The sequence below is a fragment of the Passer domesticus genome, chromosome Z, assembly GCF_036417665.1.
Source record: "Passer domesticus isolate bPasDom1 chromosome Z, bPasDom1.hap1, whole genome shotgun sequence".
NCBI classification, from domain to species: Eukaryota; Metazoa; Chordata; class Aves; order Passeriformes; family Passeridae; genus Passer; species Passer domesticus.
Genome location: NC_087512.1, coordinates 636,387 through 654,821, shown reverse-complemented (window position 1 = coordinate 654,821; position 18,435 = coordinate 636,387). Strand labels below are relative to the sequence as shown.

The 18,435-nt window shown below is 40.7% G+C and overlaps 1 protein-coding gene across 2 annotated transcripts; it reads left to right on the top strand.

Annotated features, from left to right (window-relative positions):
* Nucleotides 1-3,834: 3,834 nt before the first annotated feature.
* Nucleotides 3,835-17,244, top strand: LOC135289482 (protein ERGIC-53-like). Of its 2 annotated transcripts, none has more exons than XM_064403087.1 (13): nucleotides 3,835-4,056; nucleotides 4,825-4,979; nucleotides 5,063-5,170; nucleotides 5,624-5,685; nucleotides 6,415-6,514; nucleotides 7,703-7,826; nucleotides 8,183-8,241; nucleotides 8,810-8,942; nucleotides 9,762-9,955; nucleotides 10,061-10,131; nucleotides 12,328-12,478; nucleotides 13,183-13,304; nucleotides 14,355-17,244. In XM_064403087.1, exons 1-13 carry the CDS (start codon nucleotides 3,873-3,875, stop codon nucleotides 14,389-14,391), a joined length of 1,500 nt encoding a protein of 499 aa, XP_064259157.1. In that variant the 5' UTR covers nucleotides 3,835-3,872; the 3' UTR covers nucleotides 14,392-17,244. The 2 variants fall into 2 exon arrangements, with proteins under 2 accessions (XP_064259157.1, XP_064259156.1); XM_064403086.1 differs by having other exon boundaries at nucleotides 3,836-4,056; nucleotides 9,759-9,955.
* Nucleotides 17,245-18,435: the final 1,191 nt, after the last annotated feature.

The following is an 18,435-nucleotide window of genomic DNA, read 5'->3' as shown; positions in this document are numbered from 1 at the left end:
ACCTTCAGTACAGTTACCCTTAACTGCAAGTCCTGCAGTTTCTGTTTGAGACAGCAGAGTGTTTAAATTTCCACTGTGCAAACAGGTGTCCTAATGTAAAATCACCTGCTTTTATTCCAAGGCTACACAGACGAAAAAGAGGGACCAGCTGGCTTCTAAAATTGTCCTGATTTATACATCCACATATTTTGAAAAAGCATAAAATTAGAGGTGCCTGTGTTTCTGCCACAAGAACACCCCAGCCTTACGGAATATCCTGTGATTGTCCCAAAAAGCAGAGAATGCTGGTTTGTTTTGAAGAAAGCTTTGAAAAATGCCTGTGCAATTCTTTCTGTCACAGAGCTATGGTCCAAGTGAACTGAGAAAGCGGCAGGTATGTAATGGATCATCTCCAATTTCTGTACTCTCTAATATTCTTCAAGCACAGCAATTTCATTCCCAACTGTTCCTTACGGCATACAGAACAAAACAATGCAAGAATCCATTTTGAAAACGTTAATGTGTTTTACTAAATCCATCTATTTTGCTACAGATGAGCTGTTTGACCATTTTATCCATGTGCATGGCATTTGTGTGTGAGATTTGCCCTGTCAAATGCCCCGGGGGATTAACTCCCAGAGTCTAAAGTCCCAGGAGTGGATTGCGTCCGGAGCTCTAGGAAGAGCTGTCTTGCTGTTCAGTATGCTAAATCCCCCAGGGCGATTCCACAGGCAGCAACCTCCGGGCAGGACTAACCTCGGGAGGAAAGGAGCACACAGCGCAAGGTGAGCGTGTCAGCAGCGGCAGCTGACGCAAACAGCGACACCTTCACACTGGGAAGTCACGAAATCCTTCAGTGCTGACTGAGGTATTTCGGGCTTGTCAAGCGTCATTGTTTTGGACTTTTCCTGACCTCGCTCAGCAGAACGGTGGCACCGCCTGTAAGCTCTTTCCTCAGTATCTGTCTGATAAGTAGCCCTGTTAGGCATTTCTTTTCTCTCATCAAATCATCAAATGGTAAGGCAGTTGTTAGTTCGCCTCGCCCAATTCGAATACATTTTGCAGCCAGAAACCATTCCCAGTTCATTAAGTGCCTGACCTCAGCATTAACACCCCCTCTGCTCGGGTTGCCTTGGAAACAAAGCTTCCTGTGCGTAATCCAAGCTTATCTAGCTCTTTATCCTACATGTGACCCTTAATTACTTGCTAAATTAGAATGGTTTTTTGAAAATCACAAGAGGAGGTTAATATGTTCTTCCAGGGCTGGTCAAGCTAAGATGACACCAAATTCACAGGGAATTCAAATTCCATGATCCCTGAAGGCGTCTCTTTCAGAAGGAAGATGAACTTTCCCAATGGGAGGCAGTGTGCCATGATAATGCTTCTGTCACTCACTTTCCTTGCCCTGCTTGTCCAGACCCAGCTTAATGCGCTGTGAACAACGGAGTAAGTAAATATCAGGTTGATTAATTACGGTGCAAGATTCAGTAACCACTTGTCTTCTGTAATTAACATTGTAATTGAAATTAAATAATACACTTTCACACACAGATTGCTGGCCTAGGAGGAGGAGCAAGGGAGAATCAGCAAGGCTGTGACAGGGAGATGAAGCACAGAAAAACAGAGCTCAATATATTAATTGTCTTTTTTAAATTGTGGTACATCTTAAGAAATTCTTCTGTCAAAGAAAAAAAAAGAGGCTTTTTAAAAGGCTGGATTGATGATCTTAGAGGTCTTTTCCAATCTTAATAATTTTATCATTCTAAAAAGAAAATTTGTTACTTCCACATATCTTGGAGTAGAGATTAAATCGGGTTGGATTGATGAAGAATGGCTTAAAATTTCTGAAAGCCCACCTTCTCTTCACTGATTTGATAAACAGAAATAACGAGAAAAGGTAATGCTCTCCAAGATGCCTAGTGCTTTTCCTATCCATTGTTTCCCGGGGCAACTCAAGGACAGTGAGTCTTTGGCTTCAATGAGTGGCTTTATAAAGCTGTGCTAAGCTCAAATGCTAAGGCATGGTCTCAGGAAAAACCAAAAGTAAAATCCTCTGTGATTTCCACACAGCATTTAATTAACTGCACATATATTAAAGCACAGCCAATGAAAAAAAAAAACAAAAAAAAAAAAAAAAACACCCCAAAAAACCAAAACAAAACAAAAAAACCACCACTGTCTGTTTCAGCATTTCCATCTATTGTGACACAGAAAATAATTTTGCCTGTGTGCAAAGGCTTGCTTTCAGGGACATTTATAAAAATCATGGATTGATCACTGAGATGGGAGGAGACCAGACAGGTCTTCTTGCATTTCTGCTCAAAATTCTCAAGTTCAACACAAGATACCTCAAAAGTTTATTAGCATAAGCAGTGGTTCTCCCCACACTTTTTAGCAGTTCACTCACTGGAGCCTCATTTGTTTTCCTTTTTTCTCCTCTGCCCTTTCCAGTGTGGTCTTGTTAATGTGTCCAAATGCTCAGAGCTCTGGAGGCTGAAGGAGAGATTTGTAGTTACTGTGTGTTCACAGAGCTTTTGACTTCCCTGATGAGACCTATGGGAAATATCAAGGCATTTTTATAAGAATAATGATAGAGAAATTATACTAACTACTTCCAGGCAGAATTTGAGACAATGAAGGAATTTAATTTATTATGATTGTACAGAATTATGATTATACAGATTATCAACTTGCCAGTGCAGGCAGTCTCAGCCAATCCAATTGTGTTTCAGGCCAGTGGGCTATTTTCTGTTCTCTTTGCTGAGCCTTCATTTCCCTGTTACCGGGTTTGAATTCAAATGTAATTTTCAGGACAGAATTCAAGAAGTTCTTACAAATAGGAAACATTTTTTGTTTCTTCTAGTGAGCTCATGTAGCAAAACAATTTGAAGAGACTTACCTTGAAGAGTCTAAACTGCTAATATATATAATTTTGGGAGTCTCTGGATGTTTTCCTGCATGTCACAGTGGACTGGAGGGCAGCTTTCTGTGCCTGGGAAGAAGACTTTTAAAGGAGTTTCCATTTTCAAAGGAGGTTTTACAAATCCTCCATGCACAATTGCTAGGACAGCGTCTATGCCAATGCCTTTGCAAGTGTCAAAATTTCAGCCTGCTTTCACATGTGTGGGTGAGTGGTTAAGAGGGAATTATTTCAAGGCTTGTGCTTTTGGGTTTCTAGTCTCCTTAAGCATGGTTCTGGTATTTCATAGGCATGAATTCAGAGGTTACTGACAAATGGAGGAAGCAGACAGGAGAGGGCCTCATGCTGCTGTTTGGACCTCTGATGCACACACCATTTTATCCTCCTGAAGTAATTCCAGAATTTTACCTCAAAAATTACTTTCTAGATCTTTAAAGAACTGAAAAACAGATGAATTTTCTGTGTCTAGAAAGCTGCCAAGAAGTGGCTCCCAATTCACTTGACATCTCCCACATATATGCTCTAAAAAAGCAAAATAGATTCATAAATCAGGGATGGTTTAGGATATTGTTGGATGGAAGACACTATGCAAAACAAAACTTCAAGCACTTCTGTCTCTATAGAAACAAGTGTTAACTGGTCAAGAATACTCAATATATTTATGTAGAAATTCTAAAATTTATCTCAGAAACATTTTGCTTGCCAAGTTTCCCCCCCTCCCGCCCTCAGCCCGGCCCGGTTCCCGCCCCGCTCCCCGCCCTCAGCCCGGCCCGGTTCCCGGCCCGCTTCCCGGCCCGCTTCCCGCCCTCAGCCCGGCCCGGTTCCCGCCCGCTTCCCGCCCTCAGCCCGGCCCGGTTCCCGCCCGCTCACCGCGGTCCCGCCTCTCTCCCCGCCCCTCACGCGCCCGCCCCTGCGCTCGTCCAATCAGGGGCCGCCCCGCTGGCCCTGTGCATTGCCCCGCAGCTCGGCCAAGATGGCGGCGCCGCTCGCCCCGCTGGTGCTCCTGCTCGCCCTCGGCCGCCCGGTGCTCTCCGGTGCGCAGGCCACGGAGGGCGCGGCGGCTGCGCCGCATCGGCGCTTCGAGTACAAGTACAGCTTCAAGGGGCCGCACCTGGTGCAGGCGGACGGCACGGTGCCGTTCTGGGTGCACACGGGCAGTAAGTGCCGGGCGGGGGTGACGGGGCCGGGCCAGTGGCGTTCCTGAGGTGGAGGCCGCAGTGTCCGGTCGGGGGACGCGGGGTCTCGGGGAGAAGGCGCGGGCGAAGCTGGCCGTGGTGCCGGCCGTGCTCTCGGGCTCCACGTGGCACCAGCGGCGCAGAGGAGATGCTGCGGGGCGAAGGCACCTGCGGCCTCCTGGTGTGGCGGCTGCGGCCCTGCGGAGGGGACTCGTGGCGCTGCCGGGAAGTGCTGATGTGTCACTGCTGCCGCGCTCGAGGTCGGCCCGGGCCGTGCTGCCACACAAACTGCTGGGTTTCGTCGTCTTAAAGCTCGAAGTGCCAAGTGTGCCTTGGCCGATAGGACTTGGTTGAACAACGTTTGTTTCTGTGCGCTCTGAGCTAAGGGTTGCGGTGTGCTCCGAAAGGCTTGTTGCCCTTCCTGAGTGTCCCCCCTTGTGAAAGGTGTTGACATTTACAGTTCCATCTTCTCATAGTTTCTGTGCAGTAACTTCGGTGGTTTTAGTTTTTCTCAGACTTTAATTTAGTTGCTACTGCTTAATTCTTAAATGTATCTTTTTTTACTTGACATTATGATACAAGTGACACGAAGACAACTGTCTGTAGATGAGTTTTTCCCCCCTCTTTTTCAAGAAAATAATCCCTAAAAGTAATGTTATTTAATGCAAGCAAATGAATTTCTCTGAATGTATGCCTATTGTTCTTTTATACTGCTAAACAGAATGTTAGAATATCTTGTTTTCTTTCTAGATGCCATCCCAAGTGCAGACCAGATCCGTATAACAACCTCCTTGAAAAGCCAGAAGGGCTCAGTGTGGACAAAAAACAAATCAATCTTTGAATACTGGGAAGTGGAAGTGACCTTTCGAGTTACAGGAAGAGGCCGCATTGGAGCTGATGGATTGGTAGGAGCAGTTTCATCTAACTGAGAAAAACAAATGTGCTTTAAAAGTGAATCTTGACTTACGGCTTTTTGCTTTCTTCACAGGCTATCTGGTTTACAGAAGAGAAAGGCTTGGAAGGTCCTGTTTTCGGGGCAGCTGATAAATGGAATGGTGTTGGAATTTTCTTTGATTCATTTGACAATGATGGGAAGGTTGGTTGGAAGGAAACTCTTGCAGCAAAGATGACAAATTAATTTCCTGCCTGTTGAGGAAGAAACTAGGACGGTGTTTGCTTACTCTTTCCCTCTTTCACTTCAAAGGGATAAAATAAAATAGTCAAGTTTCCCTTACACTGGAAACACCCATTTCCATGAGTGTCTTCAGAGATGCCCTTTTTCTTGGAAGAAATCTGCTTTGGGCAGCTCAGCAGCAAAGATTTTGTAGCAGATGAGGATGACGGTTACTGTTTTCAGTTCTCAGTTTCCAGTCCAGAATGATCCTGAAACTTAAACAATGCATAGTAGGTCTGCTTCGGTGCTTTTGCTTTCCCTGCACAACTTTGGCTTGCTTTTAGACATTTTACACTGATTTTAGCAGAAGGCTTTCAGCTATGTTGCTGATATTCAAATTAAACTAATCCATTTGTGTGCCATTTCTTTTCCTAGAAAAACAATCCTGGAGTGATTGTTGTAGGCAACAATGGAAAGCTGCTGTATGACCATCAGAAGTAAGTTTATTTTTGGTGTTGTTGCTGAATGCTTGCTTTTGAATGATGAAATATTCCATTAAACACTTTGAGAAGCATTATAAAGGCTTCTTTCCTATGAAACTTTGTTGTTTCCTTTACATTTGAGGGGTTTTATTTGTTAAAACACTGCTTTGGCAGTAACAGCAGAGAAATTGGCAACTGATGGATATTTTATTGGCATATGCCCTTTGGGATGGATGAACTCAGATGGGTACAGGTACAGTACAGACTGTTGCTTATGGGGGTCCTCCACACACAGCTGATAATTGGCAGAAGTGACTAACTGAAAGCAAATTGCTGTTAAATTCGTTGTATTACTTTTGATTTCTAATCTTTTATCAGCAGCACAATGGACAGCATTTTGGATTTTGGAGAGGAGAGGTGTCTAGCTCAGTTGGTGCAGTCACTACAGCTTATTTCCATCTAGGTTCCCGGGTGCAGGAATATATCTGAAAATTGTATCTTTGAATGTATCTGGGGAAAACAGATTTCCCCATTGCTGCATTCCCTCTTTCCCTCTGCATTGTGTCCTGTGTACAGCATGCAGTACTGGAGATCCCTGCAGAAAGCTCCGTGCAATTACAGAACAGCCTGGAAAAGCTTGCAGCTTGAAAGAACGAGTTGAGGTTGTTCAGTGGGAGTCACGCTTTTTTGTCCCAGCTGATTGATCATAACACAGAGTTTTACTGGTGTTCTCTTTTTGTACAGCGATGGATCCACGCAAGCACTGGCATCCTGTCAGAGGGACTTTCGGAACAAGCCCTATCCTGTGCGAGTCAAGATCACCTACTACCAAAAAACACTGACTGTAAGTCTGAAATAACAGAATTACTTGTTTTTCTCAGCTTCTTCAATGTGAGACTGGGTTTTCACAGAGCTGCAACAAATATGTCAGTTCCAGTGTTGGAAATGTGGAGCTTGGCAGCAGAGGTTGGAAGGAGGTGCTCTGTTTAAATGCTGCACAGGCTCTTTTGGTTAGATTAGAATGCAGATATTGCTGATTTTTCTCATGTGACTTAGGAGGCAGTTGTGCAGACACACTCGTGATGTGCTCAAACCCTTCTGTTGCTTTGGACCTCCCTGGAGAGGTGTCCCAAAGTCAGGGTCTCTTTAAGCTACAGGTGATCGAGCTGCTCCTGAGCTTGGTATTTCTGAAGCTAACCTGAGAGTTGCAGAGGGTTTTGTAGCTGATATTTGAACCAGAGATTCTTGAAATGTGGCTAAAAACCTACAACTATTCAACAGCAGATTTAAATTTTCTACTGGAGGCTTCTCACCTCCAAAGAATAGCAGGGCTTTCCCCCATTGGTGTACGGGGGCCTTTAAGGCTTCTCTAAATACTAGCTGATTGTGAATTCCTTCTGGGTAAGGAGAGAAAACTACTAATGTGGTGCTGGGTTGTGAAAGCTGCAGAGCGTGTGTTTGTTTTGGCGTCTGATCCCTTCTGGAAAGGCGCTGTTCATATATTCACAGGTAACAGCCATTAAGGGCTGTCATTGTGTAGCAGAAGTTTCTGTAAAAGTAAACATGACTGCACCTGGAAGAGAGCAGACCTTGTCCTGTGTTGTAATGGGAAGAGCTGCCTGTCACTTGAATGAAAGTTAAGCTTCAGCCTCCAAGGCTGCTCTGTTCTCACCTGAGCCATGATGCTTCCTCTAGGAACTCCTCTGTCCCAGATGTTGCTGCTAAGCATAACAGTTCTCTCTTTCTCCAGGGATGCATGTGCAGAATCTCCTTAAGCTTTGAATCAGAACTGCGAGGCATGACTGGTGTAGATCAGTTCTGTGTTGCCCAGAACCTTAGGATGTGGACTTTTGCAAATAGAATGCTTATGTAAAATATTGGTAAATTGTCTCTTTCAGAAAAGAAATAGTTTTTGGTTTCCAGTATGAGCTACCGAGTTTCCCAAAAAAGTTGTATTTTGTGAGCATTGCTGCAAACTGACAAAACAATTAACACAAATGTGGTGAAAATCATAAGTGTTTTGTCCTTTTAGGTATTAATTAATAATGGCTTTACTCCGGATAAAGAGGACTATGAATTTTGTGCCAAAGTAGAAGATATGGTGTTGCCATCACAAGGGTATTTTGGAATATCTGCAGCCACAGGGGGACTTGCAGGTAGAAACTGTTAAAAATTATGGCAAACGCTGTGGGGACTTGCAAGGCTTGCAAGAAAGGTTGGTTGGGTGGTTGGGTTTTTACTACTAGTGTTGATGCATTATACCAATTTTTAACCATGATGGTGTAATTAGCCCTCTTGCAGTCCCAAATTACTGACATGCTTTGGACTTTTCCTGGCTCCAGCTAAAGAATTTTCATTTTTTTCCTGACAAAAACCCTGTATAGTTTCATTCCCCACTACACAAACTCTTGTGAGGATGCTGGTTTTTTGAAGATCCTTTGCAAGTGGAGGGTTATCTTGGGAATTAGAGGCATTTGTAAGGTGGGTTTTTTTGTTTGTTTGTTGAATACAGATGACCATGATGTGCTATCATTTCTGACCTTCCAGCTGACTGAACCTGGGAAGGAAGCAGTAAGAATTTTTATGCATGATTAGTAAAGTATTTTATTGTACATGTTATTGTATGTGCAGCACCAGATTATGGTGCTGCTATTTCCTCTTAAGTCACACGTGGCATTCCTGTTTCACAATTTTGGCATGTAGCTGTGCTGTCATGTGGTTTAGAAAAATTAAATTAGTATTGTAATGTTTTAGTAATATTGTTATTAATATTCTCAAGACCAGAATTCTGGAAGCACCACTGAAGGAACAAAATCTCAGCATGTTAAATCAAACCATGCAGTACTATAAAGTATATTTTCTTTTGGAAGTGGGCAAATTTCAACTTCCCCTACTTCTAGGATGATTCTGTACTGCCAAACAGCATTTGTCCTTGTAAAACTTGTTTTAATTTTCTATTGGGAAAATTTTCTATTTGATCTCCATGGGAATGTGTGATTTTTCACTTCAGCTAAATGTAGGGATGTGCTGCAGTAATTTTGTTAGGTGTTCACATCTGAAATCTGAACAGGAGAGTCAATTGTGGGGGGGAACACAAAAAAATCTCACATGTACCCTTTCCTCCAATAATGTTTTAAAGCCAGCACCAGATGCAGAAATCCCTCAGAAAGATAAAGAGAAGTATCAAGAAGAGTTTGAACACTTTCAGCAAGAATTGGATAAGAAGAAGGAAGAATTTCAAAGGGAACATCCTGATGTGCAAGGACAGCCAGGCAAGTTATTTGAGCTATTTTTCAGTTGTCCAGGAAAACATTTGTTTTCCAGGATGTTCTGAACTAGGGCTACTCTGGCTGATATTGCTAAGCTCCCACTGATGTTACTTACATTATTTAAAAATCTTTACTGTAATTTGTTTCCTGTTTCTAAAGTTATCCTGGTGGTGCCTGTATTGAGAACAAAATGAATGACTGGAAACATGGTGGGAATTATGAACAACAGAAGGGACAGAAGGTTATGCATCTCTGTAAAGTGGTGATTAAGACAGCATGGCCTTTTTTCATTATTTAAAGGATATCTTTTTGGTCCATTTCTGCACAGAAGAGTTTTTCCTAGAAAACTTTTTACAGGTGGACTAGTGCACATCTTGGAACATGTGCTTACCATGGAGAAGCTTTTTAATGCTTGCCTAATGCTGCGCAGACAAGAACCTGATTATTTAAAAATATAATGGAAGCCATGTGTTACTTCCATGGATTTTAATAGCTGTGTGTGACTGCAAGTACACTGGGAATGTACTTTGGGCATGTAGACATGAAATGTCAGGTTGTCATCTTTATTGCGCAGCGATACATTATGACTGTTCTAAAGGTCCTACAGGTTATTTGGATCTGCACTTTTGAGATACAGTTCAGCCTTTCTTTGATAAGAAATAATCCGTTTGCCACAGCGTCTTTTGGATGGTGGGATAGTGAAGTTGTACGAGAAGGCAGATGGATGTGAATATGTTAACAGAGCAACAAGAATGATCCAATACAACTTGTGAGGAATGTGCACATGTGTAAAAAGCCCCTGTGGTTTTTTTTTCTTAGCAGCAGATGATGCTTTTGAAACTGTGAGTGATCGTGAACTGAGGCAAATCTTCGAGGGGCAGAATCGAATTCATCTGGAAATCAAACAGCTTAACAGACAGCTGGACATGATTCTGGATGAGCAGAGGAAATACGTCTCTGCAGTCACAGAGGAGATTGCCAAAAGAGGAGCTGGGTTTCCAGCTCAGCAGGGACAGGTAAATAAAACACATGGTGATTCAGAGCCCAGCCTGATTGCAGCAGTGGTATCCATTTGTTTTTTCCAAGATATGTTGATCTTTTTCCCCCCCTGCCCCTACCAGGTTTCCCAGCAAGAGATAGAGACAGTTGTGAAAACCCAAGAAGAGGTCATTAGACAAGTAAAGGAAATAAGGTAAACACCTTCCAAATATTATGGCTGTGTTTTGAATTTTATAATTTCTGTTTAAATTCTGTGTATTATTTCAGTGTGACAGTATTGACAAACTTGATGTTTGTGCCAGTTCCTTAGTGAAGACTCCCTGCATATATTTAATATCTGTAATAAAGTCAGTTCATGCCCCAAGGATTACTAAGTGTCCTAATTTGTCTCTTTTTTATACTGAAATTACATTATTTTTATAATTAAATTCAACAGCTAAGTTCAGCCCCTTTAAAAACAATGAAGTAAACTCCTTATCTTGAACATGCTATACTGCTAAAATAGATTTGTGAAGATGCTTGTGTTTGATGGGGATGTCTCAATACTTCTTTTAAGATGTTTTGCTGTTGCTGTCTTAATCAGGAATGGCTTTAAGCTGGTTTAGCCCTTCATTTGCAGCAGCTGAAACATTACTTACCTTGTATTTAAAAAAAAAAAAAGAAGAAAAACAATTCCTTCAGTTGTGCTTCTCCCACACCCCCTCCCCCCAATATTAGTTTAAGGGCAGCTCCTGTGATTTATCTAAGTAGGTCAGTTTTTTGTAGAATGAAGATTAGAGTGCTTCCATTTTTGCACTTGTTCTTCCACAGAAGCTTTTATGTTAATATTCTTGATAAATCTTTATACCTTGCAAATAAATTAGATTTTCTTGTTAACATTGGCAGCCTGCCCTTTTAGTGACTACTTACCAGCTCACAGTTTGCATAACATCATCTTAATACTTTTCTTAGATTAAAGAAATGCTTTATTTAGAGAGAGAAATAAACAACCCCTCTGTGCATTGCTTGTCATCCCTCAGGAAAAGGACTTAGGGGCCAAGTAATTTTCTTGGCAAGATTGTGGATTTCTTAATCACCTGATTACAGAAAAAGCTTGCATGTTCCTACAATAGAAACTGTCAGCAGGGTGGTATTAATGCAAAAGTCAATGTAAATTCAATTTGATACAGCCCGTGTCTATTAAGGGAAGTTGTTTTGCTTTTAACAAAGTCTGGAACAGTCTGGGGGAAGGTGGGTGTGCAGATTTCTGTTCCTTATGTAGAGATGGTTCTGTTAGGAGAGAGAAGAACCAAGTGAGTGTCCCACTTGTGTTGTAACACTGTGAGGTGTGTGGAAAGACAAAATTACTATCAGTGGTTATTAAAGATAAAACCTGCCAGTGAGAAATTTACTTCTAAAATGTATCCTTATAACACTAATTGCAAGTCGAGGTAAATGAAGAATTGCTGACCACTCTGCAGAGAGTTGGGAGTGCTCCATGAAAGCATTGAAGTATGCTTCCATCTGGACCAAATGGAAAGTTTTCAGTAAATTAAAAAGAAATCCAAAGGCATACATTTTGATTGTCTATTCTGTGAATAATGAAGAGATTATTATTCACATGATAAATATTTTAGCTCTAGAACAATCCTCTTTGCAACTCAAAAGAAACAGCACAGTAGGGGAAAATTATATAAACATATTGATTAGAGATTAAGGTTTTTTTCTCTCATTGACTAGTTTACTTCAAACCAAATTAGTTATGAAACCTCAACTTTTTCTGGATTTAATTTCATTTGTTGTAGAAGGAAAATGAATTCACAATAAGACAATGTTAAGTATTTTGACAATGCATATGGGAATTGAGTTCCTCATATAAATGGTAATCACGAAACAAGGATGTATCTAAATCTTTTCTTATCCCTAAAGCCTCTTCCTTGTTTTTATTTCTTACATGACTGATTTTATTTATTTATTTATTTATATATTTATTTATTTATTTTTCAAACAGCTTTTGGGTTTCTTCAAAGATTGCATTACACTCTGCTGATCCTAAAGCCTTGGCCAGCGCCTCAGACAGAACTCTTGTTCTATGGCCCTCAGCAGTCAGGCAGGCAAAGCAGATGTCTGGCAACAGAATATTTGCTAGTTCTTATTCTCAGCGGGACTGTGAGATAGGGCACTCTACAAATGGCAACTGTCTGCACAATTAACTATTTTGAAAAAGCATAGTTTGACTAAAGGATTATTTCTTGAGAGGTATTATTGAAAGTTAGTAAAATTTGCTGCCTTTTGGTGCAATTATATATTTCAGCCTAATTCTAATGAGCTAAAAGCTGTCCAGAATCACTGCTGTTTGCAGAAAAGCTGGTGTGTGTTGAAAGCTGGTTTGTTATTTGTCTCGTTTCAGAAGCTCTGTGACTGATGCTCTGAGATCCATCAGTGGGGCTCAGCACCCTGGCTCTGCAGGAGTCTATGAAACAACCCAGCACTTCAATGACATCAAAGAACACCTTCATGTAGTAAAGAGGGACATAGAGCATTTAGTGCAGCGCAACACGGTAATTTATGTCCTGGGAGTGTAAAGTGTGAGTGTAACACAGCTTCCTTTGGCTGTTAGTGAAAAGCTCGGATGAGCCAGCATGTAATTTAGGGAGCAATTAATCCTTCATTAAGCTGCTTCGCTAAAACTATGCTGCCTTGACCTAACTGCATGATCTGCGTCTTGATGAGAAGTTTTGCACAAAGAGCATGATTTTTAGTCTAATTTCCTGTGGAAACAAGGTCAAGCAATTAGGTTTTCTAGGTGCTTTTTTTTGTGTGTTTCTCCCGCTACTTAACAGCTCTAGACAGAGGAGATTCTGTGGTGCTTCTGCACACAAGGGAGAGCTTTAATCAGGGGAAAACTCAGGCAGGCTCTGCTTAAGGCTTCTTAATGCAAAAAAAAAAATACTCTGTTCACATTCAGCAGTACCTTAGTCTAGCCTAGGTAGCAATTAAGCTGAATTAGCTTATGATCTGTAGAAGGTCCTTGATTAATTTACCCTATTTATGTATTCTTTCCCGTGTAAACCTCAATTTAACATCAGGGAATTTGTCTGAGAAGTGTAAAGGTGGAAGGGGAGAGTGAGATGAGGAATAAGATTATTTTTTCAGAGTACTGCTGCTTCTCTCCATCTTCTCTCATTCTTACATCACATTGCAAAGCCCTTGTTCTCTAAGTCTTTTGATGGGATGTCTTGTTTGCTCTTTTCTTGGTTTTCAGCCATCCAGTGACAAACAAAAGTGTCCAGAGTTGCCACCGTTTCCATCCTGCTTATCTACAATGCATTTCTTCATATTTGTGGCAGTGCAAACTGTGTTATTCATTGGTTATGTAATGTATAGGTAAGTCTTGTGTGGCTTAAAGACAGCAGGGCAAATAGGTTTAGAACTGCTGACTGATAATGGCATTGGAATGGTACCATTGTGTTAATCTTAAAACAAGCAGTCATTCAAATTGGAAGAGACCTTGGGAGGCCTCCAGTTAAATCTTATGCTCCAAACGGGGTCCACGCTGAATTCAGATAGGGTCACTGGAGATTTAAACTGGTCAGGTCTTCAAAACCTCTAAGAATGCAAAATTTACCACTGTTCCAGAACCCACTGGAAATGTTGAATTATCATAATGAAGTTTGGTTTATTCTACCCCCCTTCACCCGCCATGTATCAAGTGGGAACCTGACCTGGTTCACCCTGACTCTTGTGTCTTTCTCTTTTCTGTTTTTTGGTTTTTTTCTTTTTTCTTTTTCTTTTTTTCTTTTTTTTTTATTTTTCTTTTTTCTTTTTTTTTTTCTTCTAATTAGGATGGTCTTTCTCTTCTCTTCCCCCTCCTTGTGATGTCATAATGTTGAGATTATATTTGCATTGATGAAAAACACAACCTCCGTGCTTGGTAGTCTTTTTGCCATGAGCTGGAATGATGATTTCCAAGACAAACAAGGAGCTGGTCCCCTGCAGCTCTTTGTGAAACGTTTGTAATTCCAGCACCTGGATGTGTGTCCACAGTGTCTGTATCCACTAAGAAAATTAATGATCTGTGCCAGAGGGTAAAAGGAAATCCCACTTAAAGTCAATTCTTTCCCTGATATTTAGGCAAATCAGATACTGAGAGCTTCAGAAAATGTTCAAGGGTATTTTAAAAGTCAGTTTGCTTGTTCATGTGGGGTTGTTTTTTTTTTCCTTTTGTGTCTGATGCAAAATTGGAAGTACAGTAATGCTACCCGTATCTTTGTGACTAGGAAAAATATATTCTGTTTTTGTGATATGACTTACATTTTCTCTAAGTCTCTATTAATAAGGAATGGAATCTTATAATCCTCAGATAAATGACAATTTAAAGCAGTTAGCTAGTTTCAAATGAAAAAGACTTGAATTATTTTCTGCCTTTTCTTTCAGGAGCCAACAAGAAGCAGCAGCCAAAAAGTTCTTTTGACGACCTGTTCCGTTTGTGTGTACATAACAGCAGTGTGTATGCACAGAAAATTCTACACTTCTGTAAATGAGGGAAATTTTAGTGTTGGATATACTTCAATATTATAAATTATTGAATTTTGTTAAATAAAATGAGTTCCCATTGAAAGTGTTGATGCTAAAAACAGGGAGCAAATGCTGGATGGGGTAAGACTGTGCACCCTGTCTGTGTTTTCAGCTGACTTTTTCATAAACACTGAAAGGCAAACTCCCAATTCCTCTGCTTTTGTGAAGATTCCAGAGGAGGAGTTGAAACACCCAGGCTTGGTGTTTGTCCCGAGTGTGAATTGCAGATGGATGATTTGTGCAGAAAACTTAATGCTAACTGTCCTGACAGAGCAGTTTAAAAAAAAAAAAAAAAAGAAAATAAAAAGAAGGTAAAAAAATCCCAGACCTCAAAGAACCGTTCTTCTGTGGGGTTTGGGGTTTTTTTGGCGGGTAAAAATTTATTATAAACATTTCATTTGTTTGCCACTTGGATTTAACAGTATAAGAATATTTTCGTTAATTCTTATTTAAACACTTTTTAATTTGTGGACACAAAGACAGACCTTTAAGACCCTGACTCTTGATGTAAAAAAACAATTACACAGAACATGCAAAGAAAGGCTTCTCTCCCTGTTTTGCAGTTTGATTTTGGACAGTGAGAAAAAATGTGATAAAGTAGTTCCTTCAAGTACATTGTGGGGCTGATTTCTTTTTTCATGGTTTCAAGTCTGTCTGCAGTTTTTTGGGGAGATTTGTGGAACTTTCCCAACAAAGGTGATTGCTTTATCCATCTTCCAATCTGATTGTATCAAGGATATATTTAGTGTGTGAATTTGTCTTTACTTTTCTAAAGCTGTCTTGTGTCTTTCATGTGTCAAGTACAGATGATTTGGTTTAAGTCTTGACGTGGTGAGTATTGTAAACTGCAGCTATTGATGAAATATTGATGAAATGTTAACTCATTTCTTCACAAACTTGCTTCAGACATGTTTGTTAATCTGTAGAACCAGTGTTTTGTGTCAATTCCTGTTTGGATATCAAAAGCATAAGACTGAACATGCAATTTTGATACTGCTTATCAAGTGAACATTTGCTTCAGGAAAGAAAGAAAGCAGAGGGCCTAACTTAGGAATGTGAAATTAATTAATTTTGCCATGTTTACATATCTGTGGTAACTTTGTCCTTGAGTTGTATGTAGAATTAGAATAACTATCTCTGTGGTTTCCTAAATTCTATAATATACACAAATGCATCAGGATATTTCACTTAGAACTGTTAATTTGTTTGTCTGAATCTGCAAAAATGATCTGTAATATGACTACTCCTATTGCAGTTCTGCAGTCGGCTCCCTTGGAGTGCAACACGTGCTGCCAAATTCACTGTAATGAAGAACACTTCAGTATCGTGCCTGTCAGTTTGGAGAAACGAGAAATCTATGCAATATGCTTTGTTACTTTAAGTGCAGCGTCCAAAAAGTGAATGTCTGTGCTACACTAAGAAAATGACACTGGCTACACACCAATTAACACATCTGCAGCATGGAGGATATTCCAAGCTTTATAGATTCATTTCTAAATTTGAGCAGATTTTGCTGTACTAATGAGAGGAACTACTGCCTCAGGATAATCAGTGAATAAACAACTTTTCAGATAAAGCAGAATAACCCATTGGAATTTATCTCTTCAGTTCTTTCAACACCAGCAAGTATTTCCAGGTGCCTTGAGTCTAAGCTATTACAACCCGGACTCTTGTAATGAAACTTAATATATTTTCTTAAATGGTTCTGAAATTGTACCGTGGTGTTTCCTTTCAGTTGCAGACCTTCTTGCATCAGTGCAACATCCAAACAGAACTCCTTTCACAGCAGGCTTTGCAAAACCCCTCATGCAGAAAGTATTTTGATACATACCTGGCAGAAGGAGGAGCAGTTCTGATGCGTCCATTGGAATGAGCCTGGATTTTTGTTCCTGTGAATTTACCCGCCCATTCCTTTGATTTAAAGCTGGAGCAGCCCATACTTCTGTTTGTTTGGTTAGAAAGGGGGTGATGTCTAGAAGGAAACTTGAAGCCTACAGTTTTCTCTTCAGGAGGAGGCTGCTGGATCAGACATGTCTCCCACACGCAACGCGAAAACTTCTGAGCTAGGGAACAGAAGTTCTCATGTGGAACACCAGAAAACTGGAAACTTTGCTTCATGATTCATTTCACAGCTGTCTCCCCGTGGAGCTTCCATAACTCACTGGATCAAAAGAAAACTCCCAGATGCCCGGCTCGAATTTTGTCCTGTCTGTTCTTGAAGTGATAGCAATAAATTAGGATTCTAAGAATGTTTTTGAGTCAATGTAGCCTCCTGCTAGGTGTCTTTGAGCAGTGACAATGTGTTTGATTCTTATCCAGGAAGATTTCACAGCCAGGAGGAAAAGACACGGAATGCAGTTGGACAGTATTAGGGAGAACAAGTTATATTTGAGTTGTGGATAATAAGTGCAAATATTTGGCAATGACAAGATAATGGGCTTGTACCGGTGGGGGTTTATTAAACAGTGGTCACCCCTGAATCTTTCACAAGTCAAATGCACAGTACGGTTTCTAAATGACCCGCTTTTCGCTTTGTAAATTAATTGCTCTGGTTTGTAACTTCTGTGGGAAGGAAATCTGACCTTTCTCAATGAGCAGTGATGACTGTAACAGCAAAAAATGTCAACTTTTAAAAAACACGTTTTAAATTCAAACAGCTGACAGTTTCATATTTTTTTCTGACTGATGTAAATTGATACTTGGAGTTCAGAGATAACCTTGTTTGAATAAAGGTGCATATTTTTAGTAAGCCTTTTTCTTTTCATTTGGTACATGTCCATGAAATCTAGCAAGTGTATTTAAAGCATTCTTTCCTCTCAGTTCAGAGTCAGAACTCGTACAGATCTGAGTTTAGTTCTACCCAACACTGGGGAGTAATGGCATTTTGAGTCTGAATTCCCTCACTTTTCCCCAGCCAGGAGCAAGTTTTTGAGCAAGTGGAGGACAGGAATCTTGAATTAAATCTATTCTAGCTGACAAAACCCTAAAATACTTCTTTCTAATGGTCCGGCTGCTAGAAAAGGCAAAATCCTCTTGATAGAGGGATGAAGCAGGGGACAGAGTCCTGGTTCTTTCAAGAACACCTAAGTATTTTTGCATTATGTGACTGATAGGAGCACAGAATCTAGAAAAGATTGGGAGTTTGGGTGGCATTTTTGGGCTGGCCTCCCTCTGGAATTTGCCTGGTTTGAGACTGAATTCTGTGCTGGGGTTAGAGATCTGTGTGTTCCTTGGGTGTGGAACACAGGCTTTTATGTATCACCCACTTTCGTCAGATAAAACAGGAACAGAGTCTTTAATTTTGATTTCACTTCAGCTAGAAGGAAAAGACCTGGCTTTAAAGCAGAGGAAGTGACAACATGAGTACTTAATTAGCAGCTGTTTTGTATGTTTTCATGAAGTCTGTGATTCCTGTCATCAGCAAAAAGCAGTAAGTTTCTAAACCGCAACAGAGCAGCTGCCTTGAACAGAGTTACTGTGGGGTGAGTTGTGTCTTTTGTCACCAGCCTCTGCTGTGTTTCTCTGCAGCTTCAGTGCCAATAGGCTCAGTAACTTTTAAAGCCCTTTTTGGTATCTTTGATCTCAAAATCAACATGGGAAAGCCTTTTGCTGATTGTAAGGATGAGAGCTGGAGGGCAAGACCTCTTAGCAGTCCCTCCCCAAGCCAGTCCTCGCCTTCCTCTGTCCTGTGAAGGAATCACTTCTGGGCACAAAATTATGTTAGAAACATTTCTAGAGGGATCAAAGCCTACAGAAAAGTCAGGGAAGCTTCTTTTCAGTAAAGACCAACAGCACAAAGCTTAGCAGGTACCACTTTCCATACACTTGGAGAAAACCCTTGAGACCAAACACTGGAAAAATCAGTGTTTGCAGTTTCAGCTAGAAGAATTTTAAAGATGAAGTCGTTGTTACTTGGAATTCATTATTTGAGTGATAGTTT